General features: G+C 43.8%; 1 protein-coding gene across 4 annotated transcripts in view; it reads right to left on the reverse strand.

Moving 5' to 3' along the window:
- Nucleotides 1–741: 741 nt before the first annotated feature.
- ADPGK (ADP dependent glucokinase) overlaps nt 742–15635 on the reverse strand; it is a 29646-nt gene continuing 14752 nt past the window's right edge. For 3 of the 4 annotated variants that reach the window (XM_045531528.1, XM_045531544.1, XM_045531552.1), the window contains 4 exons: nt 9252–9372; nt 6030–6226; nt 5270–5368; nt 742–2330 (listed from right to left, as the gene is read on the reverse strand). In XM_045531528.1, the coding sequence (XP_045387484.1) occupies nt 1776–2330; nt 5270–5368; nt 6030–6226; nt 9252–9372 (972 nt within the window). In that variant the 3' untranslated portion in view covers nt 742–1775. The remainder of the gene's footprint in view (nt 2331–5269; nt 5369–6029; nt 6227–9251; nt 9373–15635) is intronic. The other variant, XM_045531535.1, reaches the window with a different exon arrangement.

Consider the following 15635-nt stretch of genomic DNA (forward strand, 5'->3'; position numbering starts at 1 on the left):
CAGAAATCTCTTCTCATGTAAGCCTTTCTAATAAAAATAGGCTAGAAAGTTGGTGCTTAGTTTTAATTGAGCTGGGAGACAGAATGAGGTAGCAGCCAGAGATTTCCTTAATGAACTACTTGCTTTGAATTACAAGCTACGTAATTCTCTAAGCTTAAATTTTCTTTGAAGGAGTAATCAAGACTTCTTACCCAAAGCAGGGAGAGGGAGGTCATAAATGAAGAGCTTGAGGTAGCTTTGAGATTCCAGAAGCTACTGGGAGCCCAGGGGGAAACGATAACCCTGAATTAGGCAGGCCTGCCACCAGCTGCCATGTCCACACTGTCCTTGGAACAAGCTGAAAAGGCTCATTATGCTTTCAATCTGCTGTGCTCCCATTCAACTTTTTTTTTTTCCAGTAGAGATGGGGTTTGGCTATGTTGTTCAGGCTGTTCTTGAACTTCTGGCCTCAAGCAATCCTCCCACCTCAGGCTCCTGAGTAGCTGGGATTATAGGCATGATCCACCGCATCAGCTTTAACTGGGCTACTTCATACAGGTAACTTCTGACACTTTAAAACCCCAGAGGACATGCCTACAGCTCAGGCTCGGCATGAGGGACCGTGTGACCCAATGATAGAGAAGACAAAATAATCAAACACGTCTCAAGAGCAGATTACTATGTAAATCACAAGTGAAGATCAGAATGATTTATATTTTATCCAGAGTGATGGTGGAAACAAAATTACAGACAGACTTAGGATTCCTGAAATGTAAATTGTTTTTAATATATTTAAAAGCAACACAGAAGTCTTGATTTATAAAAAAATAAATATATAACATGACAAATTTATTCATGATCCTGGGGCTCTTATGAGGTCAAACTCTTTAATGGATGTATCAAATGAAAACATAAAACATATATGATGTTATATACACAGAAGCATATTCCAGTCGTAAAAGCAAACTCCTTGAAGGCTCAGAATAAACAAAGTCTGTCTTCTGTTGCAGAAAGCACACCCAGAGCTAGGCCATGAGGTTGTCTCAGGCCACAGTAGCTTTTTACCAGCCAGCCCACAGTGTAAACAGCCAGGACAGGAAGGCACAGTCCTTCAGCTCACAAAGCCACCCAGGCTTCCAAACAACTGCAGAATGAATGACTCCCTCAAAGGCTACTCAAGGCTCCCCAGCCCCTTCTGTGATCATAAAGCACAGGAGGGATCATTTTGTCCTTACTTGTGGCTCTGTCCTAAGTCTGAGAGGAGACTGAGAAGGTACGCTCATTAAATCTTGTCATCGTAACACTGAATGAGAATCACGGTTCTGCCCATGAGCAAGCAGAGAGCTGAGAGACACGGGCCCCTCACAGCAGGCTTCACCAGAGGCCAGGACCGTGGCTGAGCAAGTGTGCACTTCTGATGCGAACAAGGGGAACAGTGCTCTCTCCGGCGGACACGCTCTCAAAGGGGACGAAGTCTGGCTTAAAATACTTGATGCTGCATAAACTGGAGATCTGAGAATCGAGTTTCTAGCACTGTGACAACACATGACATAAAAAACAAAAATCCAGTTTCATTAGCTAAATTTTGATTAAAACCTGAAATGTTTTTATGTAATCGCCAACAGGCTGGAATGTATCTGATACAGTTTAATCTGCTTTTGTTTCTTTGGCTGTCTTCCAACTAGATCTAGAAACAGTTCTGACACCCTCAGTCCTATTTTCCAAACCACTTTCTTTCTGTAATTCTTAAGTTGGCTACTTCTGCTTCCTTAGAAAAATTATCCACCACAACCTTCCTAAGAGTCAGGGTGCATTTCAGAATAGAAGAGTCCTTCGGCTGAAATGGCATCTCCAAGGCCCACAGTTCGAATTGGGTCTTTACACACCAACACTGGCGTGAAGTGGAAGGATATCCCCTCCCTGTGCCATTCCACTACTGGCTCATTGGGGTTTACCATGATCCTGGTGCCTGCCTCCGAATGGGAAGTCATGAACTCCTGGGGTGCCCTCAGAGACACCCGGCTGGCGTCTATGGCTTCTGTCGCGCAGGCCTGAGTCCCAGCCACACGAGCTCCCGCAGCCACGGCTGCCAGCTGGTTGGCCCAGTGTCCATCCACAGTTACCAGTATGTGGTAGACCAGTGTGTGGAAATGGATCCTGGTGAGGTCCGAGGCTCTGCCTTTACTCCTTCCGTGTTCTTTCAAGATCCAGAAGAGGATGTCACTGACCATGCCCACATCAGGAATGCCATTCCAGGAAGAGACAGAAGAGTGAGGTCCAGATGCCGACTGGGTAAGAAATAACAGCTCCTGTTCATTCAGCCCAAGGGAGGTCACTGCAGGAAAGACCTGCTAACAAAAACAATGACAGGTCTCTTTCTGATGGAGATGATCTAGCTCCTAAGATATCTTAGGACACAGCCAATGACTAAATGACAGAGAAGGCGGGCAGGCATCTTCCTTACTGCAGGACTCCTGCCCCTGAAGTCACTGCTTTAGCTATTACACCTCTACCTCCAACTTCATTAAAACTGGGGAGAAACTGGGAAGTTGCAGTTACACTGTTTCAGACCCAGTCTTTCATTATGTACCATTATAAGCCTATGGCAGAGCTGTATATATTTTGCTCTTCCCATGGTGCCTGGTTTTCACCTTTGTACACACAGCATATACTCTTACCACTGATGGGATATGGCTCTCAGTTCCTGAATGTCAGTAGGGATTTGGCCAATAAAATGGAGACCTTAGCACGTACACTCAGGGTCACAATGGTTCTTCGTATACAACACCAAGAAGCAAGAAAAATAGTCTCATGTTAGAGCTAAGCTTTTTAAAGCAGGTGTGCATTAGGAAGACCGTCTGCATTTAGTCACTGAGCACATTTTCTATCTTATGGGGAACCACTATATTCATCTGTCTTTCTAACTGAGCACTTTACTCCCTAGAACCAGAGAACCACACATTAAGTGAAGGTTTCCAAAGGAGAGATGAGTCCTGTATATATGTGTATGCATATGAAATTTTTTAAAAAAAATTAATGTCCTATATACCTTTGTTAATGTAACAGTGGCTTTTATTTATTGCATGTTCTGTGCCAGGCACTGAGCTAAAGGCTTTATTTCATCCAAATCGTACCATAACCCTTGGAGAGAAGGAGGAACTGCCTCCATTTATAGACTAAGGCTCAGAAAGACTAAGTAGACCGAGAGAAAGTAAAATAATAATGGTTCATTTTTTAAAAAGTAAAAAGATACTCAACCTTAGAAAGAGAAAAGTAAATAAAACTATACTGAGGCCAGGTGTGGTGGCTCACACCTGTAATCCTAGCATTTGAGAAACCGAGACAGGTGGATCACCTGAGGCCAGGAGTTCGAGACCAGCCTGGGCAACATAGCAAGACTCTATCTCTACAAAAAACCAAAATTAGCCAGGCATGGTGGCACGCACCTATAGTCCGTCCCAGCTACCCTGGAGGCTGAGGTGAGAGGACTGCCTGAGTCCAGGAGTTCAAGATTGTGGTGAGCTATGATCACACCACTGCACTCAGCCTCGGCAACAGAGCAAGACCCTGTCTCTTAAAAAAAAAAAAAAAAAGCCATAAAGGAAAACACCAAGAGTGAACACAATTGCAAACTACGGACTTTGGGTATACTGATGTGTCCGTGTAGGTTCACTGACTCTAACCAACGTCCCACTCTGGTGAGGCATGATGACAGCGGAGGAGGCTGTGCGTGTGGGGGGAATGGGAGTATATGGGAACTCTGTACATTCTGCTCTATTTTGCTGTGAACCTAAAACTGCCCTAAAAAAGAAAGTGTATTTAAAATATCAAACTACAGTCAGCCCTCCATATCTGCGGGTTTTGCATCCATGGATCCAACCAACCTTGGAAGGAAAATACAGTACTTGAGAGATGTGGAACCTGTGGGTAGGGAGGGCCGACTTTTCTTACCCATGGGGCCAAGTGCAGGGCTTGGGCATCTGCAGGTTTTGCTATCTGTGGGGGTGGGGGAGTCCTGGGGCCACCCCCACTATGATACTGAGGGATGACTCTATACTAAAATGCCATTTTTCATCTGTCAGACTGATGATAAATGCTAATTTTTAATCACATTCTGATGGCAAGGATATGAAGGAATAAGCACTTATAGATATTGCTAGTAGGAAGTAAACTGGTACAATTCTCATGGAGGGCAATCAGGCAATCTCAAAGTTACAAATGCTTCCAATCCAGCAATTCTACTTCTGAACATTTAACATACGCATGTACTTGCTCACAGGCGAAACAAAATCCCACACAAAGTCATTCATTGCAGCATCGTACATAACAGCAAAGGGCAAAATGTCCATCAGGAAGATGCAGGTTAAATAAACTGAGGTGCATCCACGTGTTCATTTTAACCACATGGCTGTGAAAACACAGAGGACGTTCTCCACGTTAACAATACAGAAAATATCTCCAAGATACTTTTAGTGGGAAAAGCGAAGCGCAGAACAGTGTATTTACTACGCTGTACTATCTTTTTGGGTGAAAAATAAGGATATATTCCCATACTTTCTTATACAGCTACAAAATAACTCTGGAGGGATACAGAGGAAACTAGAAGGGGATTCCTAAGACTGGGGACAGGAGGGGAAAGGGAAGAACCAGAAAGAGGAAGACTCCATTGTGTGTCTTTGCATATTCTGGGGTTTTTGAACCCTATTAATATATTACAAATTTAAAAGGTTAATAACACTAAAACGACAGGTGAGTAACTTTCCTAAGTTCATAAAGCCAGCGGGGGCAAAGCTGGCATGCCAACCAGGGCTCCAACGCTCGTGCTCATAAGCCTCACATGCTCGCGTTTCTCCTAATCATTGCCATGTTCAAAGGAAGGAGCTGAACAACCAGATGCCTGGTGGGGGAGTGAAGTTCCCTCAAAGTTACCTTCCTTTGAGCTGCTTCAAGTTCAACTGAAAGCAGCTGAGCTGGGCTTTCAGTTTTCTCCTTGGAGCTCTACTGCAATAAGCCATTCACTTTCAACTTGCCCATTCCAGAGGGAGAAATATGACCCAGGAATCTAGCAGTTACACTACCGTATTTCTAACCTAGCAGGAGATCCTGTTCTACAACGGTCCTGGATCCTCATGTGGATCCCCATGGACTTGGTCTGAGGGACACAAACCTACATTTCGGTGAGCCAGCCCCTGAGCCCAAACACGTGGTCCTACTGGACAAAGGAGCTTCTCTGCAAGGGCCTATGAGGCTCAGGGCCAAAAGACGGCCCCTGTGCTGCCCCCGTGGTTACCTGATGCACAATGCTGCTCATGAGCTCCTTATTGGTCATACTGGCCAGCTCTAGGTGAACTGGAACACCAGTGGGGATGTCAGAAATGGCGGTTACAACCTGCAAAGAGAAGACGACAGCACTGCCATTAGAAATGAAGGCAGTCAGGCAAGAGGGAAGGAAAGATCAGGTCACGAGAGGCAATGCCTCCTCGTGATTGCCTTCTCTGCATCATCACAAGAGCTACAAGCAGTGTGGCTCCCCCCATTGCCTCTGTGGACAAGGGATACTTTTCCCAGTAGGGAAGGCTAGGCTCTGCAGAGAGCCATTGGGGTTACAGAATCAGAGACGACAAAGATCTGCCCCTGTATATTCATGCTGCCAGTCTATTCCTGTGACCTAAACTGAGCAGTTGGCTTCAACTGCTGCACAGATCTGTAGGAACTGCAGCATAGCTGATGTGAAGTGAGATGATACAGAAAACACAAAGGACACAAACTACAACCCCTGCAGCTTGCAGGCACGTTCCATTTAGCACAGGATGCAGAGGCTCAGGCAAGATGTTCTGACCTGTCCTGCTCGAGCTGCTGCCCACATCTGGAGGGCTACAGTGAGGCGCCTCACTGGAGTAGGAGGCAAGCTTCACAGCCAGCTGCCAAGGTATGTCCCTGGCAGGCCGGGACCCAAGGCAAGGCAGTACAAGCTACAGAGGCCGAAAGTGGCTGGAGCCTAAAGAAAAACAGCAGCTGAAGTCTGTGAAATTCTGTAACAGTGCTATTACCTCTAAGAGTCTCTTCCTTTGGAGCTCCTTGCTTTGTCCCTCCATCATGTGCAATCCAGAGAGGACCACCAGGTCTGGCTGAAACTCCTCCAGGCTAGACACAAACACCTCCAGCATATTCATGGCCCCGTTGGAGAGGTCGTGAGAGAAGATGAATCGGTTGGCATGGGGAGCTTTTAACTGGCCCCATTCCTCCCCTAGAAAAGCCCAGTCAACACAATGGGAAGAAAAGGAAGAGGCTTTAAGTCTCCTAGCTGTGGGGGGAGCTTTCCAGCACCTCACAGGGGCCTTGGCTCTGAGCAGGCTGGCTTCTGGCTGAGTGGACCCCAGCCACAAAGGTCTACGGTCAGCAAGGCACTGCAAGAAACAAACCAAAAACCTAAACCCAAACCCAACAAAGAAAGAGAAACAGTATGGAAGCCATGTGCCCTTTTCAAGGTAATGAGCTCCCCTTGAGTTCCAGGAGAGCTCCACCGTCCACTGAGCTCTCAAACACAGGAGACAGTTACAGAGCAGGGGCATGACTTCCAAATACCAGCATACAGCGCATACTGCACATGCTCCTGCAGAAAGGACAGGCTGCCTTTTTCAGAGCGTGTTCCACCTCACAGCAGTGCCCTGAACACCTTTCATTTAGTTGGAACCTAAGCAGGCTAAAGTTCCAAGATCCAAGCTGACTGCACCTCCTCTTCTCTCCTGCCCACTGGTTGTTTCTGGGCACCTGATCCTACAGGGAAGAACACCTGGCTGTTCTAGCTGTTTTTGTGTAAGTAGCTTTGGAGCGATGACTGTTTGAGACCAAATTCAAGTACTACCTCCTCCGTGAATGTGACACCTTCCCTAACTTGACTGCCCCCAAGCAGACTTGATTACTTCCTTCCCTGGGCTACCACTGTATCCCATTATAGGACTGGGCACATAATTTTTGCAATAATTTGTTCAAGTGTCCATCTCTAGCAGTAAACTGCAAGCTGAGGGCAGGGTCCACGTTGTCTTCTGTCATCATACTCCTACTGCCTCACGTTGTGCCTGGCATACAGCCACGTGAATGAATTAGCAAAAGAACGAGTGAGTAAGAGAACAGACTGATGACCCAAATGCCCATGACAACAAAAAATACTGGTATGAACTCCGAATCCAACATATCCTAAATTAACAAGACTCTGTACAACAGGAAAAATACATCACATTGATATTATCTAGAAAGCAAGACAAAGACCTGACTCTTGAATTGTGACAATGCTAGGAAACGTGGCCTGACAACCTAGGAGGAAAAAGCCACACAGCATCCAAAAGCAACTGATTTCTTCAGGCAAGTGACAGAGGCAAAAATAAACGGACTTTCACAAGGCCAGGACACGGAGGTGTGTGGAGGGCCACTGTCTCCACAGGACACAGGGCTGATGGAGGGGCCTGAGAAGCAAGCAGATCGAAACTTGGCCTGAAACAGCAGTTCTCGCCCTGGCTCCTCACAAAGCGTTGTGTTTATCTCTGCAATCTCTTCTCTCCATTTGTCACCCTGTCCTGGAGCCAGAAAGTCAGCAACACCTGTGTGATCACTCGCTGGACTCCCAGCCCAAGCCTGAAAATGGGCTTTTCTGAGAGAATGAGGAAAAAAAAATTGATAAATTGATAAATCCTCTCGGAATTTACCCATCTAGGTTAGAGAGAAGCTGGGGATGGATTTCTGTTAAGAGAGCTCACCCGAGGGCTGCTGCCACCAGACCAGGTTCCCTCCTGGGGCCTAGGAAAATGTAACTTCGCATACAGTTTAATGGAAGGCCCCTGCTTTGTACTAAGAAAATTAAGGCATTGGAAAGGAAAACTGAAGTGTGAAGCTTATAAGCCCACAGATGGAGACAATCTCCTTTTGAGATAAGCTGTGCCGTCTCCTTAACTACCTACAAGGCACAGCTGTCCAATAAAACATCAAAGTCTTGTTGAAGACACTGGACCCTCCACTCTGTAGTCACCAGGGAATATGACAGAAGCCAGGTACTGCAAAGGTTCCCAGTTCACACTGTGAGTGCCAACAGCGGTGGAAGTGAAACGGCACCTTGCAGGCACCCCCTGCAGCTGTTTCAGACCCTTCCAGTCCACAGTCCTGATCATGTTTTTCCAAGCAGCTCACAGTGGTTAAACACACCAACCTCTTAATCCTTACCACGATGTTCCGGCAACCCTAACTCTTATTCCCCTTTTGGGGAAACTAAAACCGAGAGAAACTCAAAACTTGTGTATCATTAAATGTGAATTGCCGACTTCAACATTGTGTCCTTAATTTCCAGACCCTGTCCCCTCCTAGCTGATTCTGGTAAGCACCCAAAAGAGAACCAGAAGCAGGAAATAATTCCTTTTCATACCTAGAGAAAGGCATAATTTGCAAGAAGCAATATAGTTCACATCTTAAAATTAATTACTCTAGTAGGGGAGGTTCTCTTAATTGTCTGATGTGAAAGCAGTCCACTGAAGAGTGTCAAGTACTGCTTTAATACCGTTAGATGCTCGAGTCTCTAACTAATAATGTGTTGAATCAGGAACTCAAGAGTCTGAGTTCTGAGCAGAGGGAAAGATACATCAGGAAATACACAGAATCAAAATACGTCCAAGTATTTAAGATTCACTCAGAAATCAGATCTCTAGTCTGTGTAACACAGAAAATCTGCTGGGGGGTGGGTGTGTGATGGGTGGATTTGGATTTATAAACATTAGAAAACTACACAATGAGAAATAATCCACTTACACACCAAGGAAAAAGAAAATGCTCCAAAGACAGTTGCCAGAGGCCTGGAATCAATCCTAAACAGCTTGGCACAGCCAGCCAGAAAGGCCTAGCACATCACTGAACAGTTATCACTTGCCTTTCTCTTTTCTTAGTAATAAAGGAAAACTTTATGTATGTTAAAGTATAAAACTTTACCACTTTTAATTTTTATTCAAGATGCCTACTTTCCTACAGCCTTATTTCTCTTGGGTTCAGAGCAATTCTGCTTGCAGATCTGGGAATTTTCTTTGATGTTAGAATACTCTGTCACTTTCCCTTGAGACGATGAATGACCATCATCAGCTCAGTAGAACCAGTGGGTCAGGACACCTTTGGTATATAGCAAGAATAGGATCCTGCTAATTTTTAAAGATCAATTTCTGGCACAGTCACACCCCAGTATGACAATACACTGTCCCCTGACCAGTGTTACCACCGTTATTTACTCGTTTCCTTACCTGCTTGATACTCTAGAATGAGGTGGAACTCATCCACTTCCTGCAGTGACTCTGGTGGGACAAATACATCGTCATCAAGCAGTTCGTGCAGCTTTGGACCCACTGGACCACAAAGAAGAACCTGGAGACAACAGCACGAAGTGTGTCAGAGGACCTGCTCTTCCCACAGCATCCCAACAGCAACTGGGACAGGACATACGTTCAGGCCAGTTCTACGCATTGCATCAGAATACTGGAATCCCACTCTAATTCTGACAGCTCTTGGTTTGGACGTATGCAGTAGAAGGGCTGTTGCCAGGGCAGAGGCCTTTGGAGGGTATGGCCACAATGTACCCAGAAAGGAGAGGCTGACAAAAGACCCAGGTCACAGTTGTTGGGTACCATGTGCTGCTGTATCCCATACTCTCTGTTATGGACTAAATGTTTGTTTCCCTCCAGATTCAGATGTTGAAGCCCTAACCCCAGTGTCACAGTATCTGGAGATAGAGCTCTAAGAGGGTAATTAAGATTAAATGAGGTCATAAGGTTGAGGTCCTAATCAGATAAGACTGGTGGCCTTGTAAGAAAAGGAAGAGAGACATTGAGCTCTCTACTCCCAGTGCACGCACCAAGGAAAGGCCAGGTGAGAACACAGTGACAAGAGGGCCATCTGCAAGCCAGGAAGAGAGCCCTCACCAGAAACCAAACCTTGCTGGAACCTTGATCTTGGACTTTTCAGTCTCCCAAACTAAAAGAAAATAAACTTTTGTTGTTTGAGCCACCCAGGCTGCGGTATTTTGCTATTACAGCGAGCCAGGCAGTCTGGGACACACCCTATCTCCACTCTCTCTCTTTTCCTTCCTTACACCCTGTGCAGGCAAACAGACACGGGATGTTGTTTGCCCGAAGTTGCCAGATGACAACAATTGTTTGAATTTTACACAGCACAGAAAAAGAGCTTCCGGATCACCATACGCTCAATAACCAGGTGACCTAATTTGGGGGATCAAGCTCCCTGTTATATTTAACTATTATGTGAACAGGAAAACCTTCCAAATACGTGAATTAAAGAGCATCTCAATTTAGAAAGTTTGGGGGGAGAGATGCTCTGCAATTTCTCCAAAACTTTTTTCTTCAATTCCAGCCTGCCCCTCCCCTCCCCGCCGGCCATTCCTTCTAGAAGCCATTTCACATCTGCTGCAGTTCCTCAGCTCCAATAAGCTGTTTCTGGCTTGACACTCAAGGCCAGGCTAGCAGACTCAAAACCACTGAACAATGAGGTCTTGGACTATGAGGTAAAGGAAAGTTCTAGAGTAATATGCCCCACTCAGAAGCTTCAAAAGCCATCTTTACTTGCTAATCACCTGTTTCTTTGTACCTTGCTTTGTACAGGGCACTGTTCTGTAGCTAACTAAGAAATCCCAGCTTTTCTCCCCTTTCTGCCTTTAAATGTGCCCATTACTTGCCAATTCTGAAAAGTCTTGTCCCTGCCACTTTATTTCCTTTCTCTAATTCTTGGCTAGAATTTCACTTCTAAGATAACAAGGGCCAGATTTACCCTCCTGCCTAAAACAACAACAAAAATCAGACAAAATATATGAAACAATGGTTTCAAAACACCTGGACATCAGGCAACAAAGGACAGTGATTCCCAAGAAACAGGAAGAAACTCAGTAAGACCTACGCATGCCTCAGTGTATTACCATAAAAGAGTTTCCAGACACATAAAAGCTGAAAGAACTTATCACCGGAAGACCTGTACCACAAGAAACGTTAAAAGAAGTCCTTCAGACAAAAAGAGAATGACACTAGATGGAAATACAGATCAAAACAGAGAAATGAAGAGCACCAGAGATGGTATTGCTGGATAAGCACGTGATTATTTTGCTTATTAGTAAAATGTATCACAATAGTGGTATAAAGACTGGAGGGGAAGGCTAGGCGCGGTGGCTCATGCCTGTAATCCTAGCACTCTGGGAGGCCGAGGCGGGAGGATTGCTCAAGGTCAGGAGTTTGAAACCAGCCTGAGCAAGAGCGAGACCCCGTCTCTACTAAAAAAATAGAAAGAAATTAGCTGGAAAACGAAAAATATATAGAAAAAATTAGCTGGGCATGGTGGCGCATGCCTGTAGTCCCAGCTACCCGGGAGGCTGAGGCAAGAGGATCGTTTGAGCCCAGGAGTTTGAGGTTGCTGTGAGCTAGGCTGACGCCATGGCACTCTAGCCCGGGCAACAGAGTGAGACTGTCTCAAAACAAAACAAAACAAAACAAAACAAAAGACTGGAGGGAAGAGATGGAAGCACAGGCTACCTCATCTTACTGTGCTTTGCAGACACTGTGTTTTTTACAAATTGAAGGTTTGTGGCAACCCTGAATGGAACAAGTCTATCTGCATCATTTTTTCCAACAGCATGTGCTCACTTCATGTCCTTGTCTCACATTTTGTTAATTCTTGCAATATTTCAAATGTTTTCCTTATTATCTGTTATGGTGATCAGTGATCTTTAATGTTACTATTGCAATTGTTTTGGGGCACCACAAACCATGCCCTAAGACAGTAAACTTAATGAACATGTGTGTGTTCTGACTGCTCCATTGACCAGCCGTTCCCCCATCTCTCCTCTCTCCTCAGGCCTCCCTGATCCTTAAGACATAACAATACTGAAATTAGGCCACTTAATATCCCTACAATGGCCTCTAAGTGTTCAAGTGAAAAGAAAAGTTGTATAGCTCTCACTTTGAATCAAAAACTAGAAATGATTAAGCTTAGTGGGGAAGGCATGTCAAAAGCCAAGACCGGCTGAAAGTGAGGCCTCTTGCATCAAATAATCAAGTTGTGAAGTTGGAAAAGTTCTTGAAAGAAATTAAAAGTGCTACTCCAGTGCACACACGAATGATAGCCTATTGCTAACATGGGGAAAGTGAGTGGTCTGGACAGAAACTCAAACCAGCCACAACATTCCCTGAAGCCAAAGCCTAACTCAGAGCAAGGCCCTAACTCTCTTCAATTCTATGAAGGCTGAGAGAGGTGAGGAAGCTGCAGAAAAGTTGGAAGCTAGCAGAGGTTGGTTCATGAGGTTGAAGAAAGATGCCACTTCCACAACATAAAAGTGCAAGGTGAAGCAGTGAAGTGCTAAGGTAGAAGCTGCCTCAAGTTATCCAGAAGATCTAGCTAAGATCACTGAAGAAGATGAACTAACCAACACATTTTCAACATAGACAAAACAGCCTTCTATTGGAAACAGATGCCATCTAGGACTTTCCTAGCTAGAGGAGAGAAGTCAAGGCCTGGATTCAAAGCTTCAAATGACAGGCTGACTCTCACTGGGGGCTAAGGCAGCTTTGACTTGAAGTTGAAGCCAATGCTCATTTTCCATTCTGAAAATCCTAGGGCCCTTAAGAATTATGCTCTATTCTGCTCGCACTCTATAAATTAAACAACAAAGCCTGGATGACAGCTTATCTAATTATAGCATGGTTTACTGAATATTTTAAGCCCATTTGTTGAGTGCTTAGAAAAAAAAATTCACTTCAAAATATTACTACCGCTCGTTGACAATCTACCTAGACACTGAAGAGGTCTGAGGGTGATGTATAAGATTAATGTTGTTTCCATGCCTGCTGATACAACATCCACTCTGTAGACCATGGATCAAGGAGTAATTTCAACTTTCAAGACTTATTTAAAAAATACATCTTATAACATTATAGCTGCCATAGATAGTGATTCCTTTGATGGATCTGGGCAAAGCAAATCGAACACCTTCTGGAAAGGATTCACCATTCTAGATACCATTAAGAACATTTGTAATTCATGGGTGGAAGTCAAAATGTCAATGTTAACAGGAGTTTGGAAGAAGTTGATTCTAACCCTAAAAGGATGCCTTTGAGGAGTACCAGACTTCAGTGGAAGAAGGAACTGCAGATGTGCAAAGAGCAAGAGAACCACACTTAGCAGTGGAGCCTGAAGGTGTCACTGAACTATGGCAATTGCATTATAAAACCTGAATGGATGAGGAGCTGCTTCTTCTAGTTTCTTGGAATGGAATCTACGTTTGGTGTGGATGCTGTGAACACTGGCGAAATGACAGCAAAGGACTTAGAATATGACATAAACTTAGTTGGTAAAGCAGCAGCAGGGTTTGAGAGGACTGACTCTAACTTTGAAAGAAGTTCTACCGTGGGCGAAATGGTATCAAACAGCATCTCGTATTACAGAGAAATCTTCCACGAATGAGTCAATTGATGTGGCAAACTTCATTATTGTCTTATTTTAAGAAACTGCCACAGCCACTTCAACCTTCAGCAACTGCCACCCTGATCAGTCAGCAGCCATCAACATCGAGGCAAGACTGTCCACTCAGCAAAAAGATAACTTGCTGAATACTCAGATGGTTGTCTGCATTTTTAGCAATATTTTTAAATTAAGGTATGTACATTTTAGACATAATGCTGTTACACACTTAACAGACTACAACATACGGTAAACATAACTTTTATATGTACTGGGAAACCAAAATATTTGTATGAGTCATTTGACTGTGATATTTGCATTGCTGCAGTGGTCTGGAACTAAACCTGCAACACCTCTGAGGTATGCCAGTACACTATTACAGGTTCTTACAGTACACATGGTGATATATCACTTGAAAGTAGACTGCGATAAGCTGAAGATGTACACTATTACGCCTAAAGCAACCACTAAAATAAGAAAACAAAGAATTACAGCTAATAAGCCAGAGAAGATAAAATGAAATCATAGAAAACAATCCAAAGAGTGCAGAAAAAGAAGAAAAGGGAAGATAAAAAGGTGGGACAAATCAGAAAACATCAAGATGTCAGACTTATAAGGTTATTAAGTATGAAATGTCCAATTTCCTTATGTACTAAGTTTGACAGTTGATATCTCTGACATTTCACTTTGACACTTCGTGTGTTTATTTTGTTTTGGGGGGTTTTTGTTTTTTGGTTTTTTTATTGTGAAGGTACATCCTCAGTCTTTCAAAAATGCACATTTTAGTTTGTGATTCTCTTTCAAATTTTTTTTAGAGAAATTTTCATGAAACCATGGATAAGTCAAAAATTCATGTTATTTCTGAATATGAGTTCTGTCGTGGAACCAATACAGCCCAGATAGCTCAAAATATCAACAAAGAGTTTGGGAAGGATGTGGCTAATGAACACAGCATGTTGATGGTTTGAGAAGTTCCATTCTGGTGATTTTAATCTTGAAAATGAGCCATGTGGGCAACCTGAGACCACGGTGGATAATGATGAGCTAAAAGCTGCAGTGGAAGCAAATCCATTTCAACCTATGTGTGAATTAGCAGCAAGGTTTGACAGTACTACTCCAACAGTATTGGACCATTTGAAACAAATGGGCAAGGTAAAGAAGCTGGACAGATGGGTTCTACATGAATTAAATGAGCATCCGAAGAGAAATTGTCTTGAAGCTTGCCTTTCTTTGCTGTCATGACAGAAAGGCAAACCCTTACTATACAGTATTGTAACATGTGATGAAAACTGAATTCTTTTTGACAATCGCAAGCATTTGGCACAATGGTTACCTAAAGAGGAAGTGCCAAAACACAGTCCAAAACTGAACATTCATCAAAAAAAGCTAATGGTGTCTGTTTGGTGGTCCAACACTGATATTATCCACTACAGCTTCATGAAACCTGGTCAATCAATTACAGCAGATGTCTACTGCAACCAATTGGATGAAATAAGGATGCTTGCAATTAAGCAGCGGATATTGGTCAATAGAGACAGGCCAATACTCTTGCAAGACCGTATGTCACAAAAAATACAACACTGCTCAAACTACAGAAAGCTGGACTCGGAAACCCTCTGTCATCCACCATATTCACCAGACCTTGCACCGACTACCACTTCTTCCAGGCTTTGGTCCACTTCTTGCAAGGAAAAATATTCAATTCTCAACAAGATATGAAAAACGCCTTTCGCAATTTCATCACGACTTGCTCTCCAGGCTTCTTCACTGCTGGCATAAGCAAGCTACCGTAAAGATGGCAAAACTCTGCTGATAGTTTAGGTACATGCTTAGATTAATTGTACTGCTTCTTATTTGAAAAATAATAACCTAACCCTTTGATTCAAAATCAGATATTTCATATTTAATGACCTAACAAACCTGATATATCAATAACCACATTAAATGTAAATGATCTAAACACCTTAATTAAAAGGCAGAGATTATTTTTATTTATTTATTTTTAATTTTTTTAGAGATAGGGGCTCACTCTGTCACCCAGGTGGAGTGCAGTGGCATGACCATAGCTCACTGTAACCCTGAACTTCTGGGCTCAAGCCTCAGTCCTCCTGCTTAGCCTCCTAAGCAGCTAGGACTACAGGCACATACCACCATGCCCAGCTAATTTTTTT

This window comes from Lemur catta, chromosome 1, assembly GCF_020740605.2.
Source record: "Lemur catta isolate mLemCat1 chromosome 1, mLemCat1.pri, whole genome shotgun sequence".
Taxonomy (NCBI): domain Eukaryota; kingdom Metazoa; phylum Chordata; class Mammalia; order Primates; family Lemuridae; genus Lemur; species Lemur catta.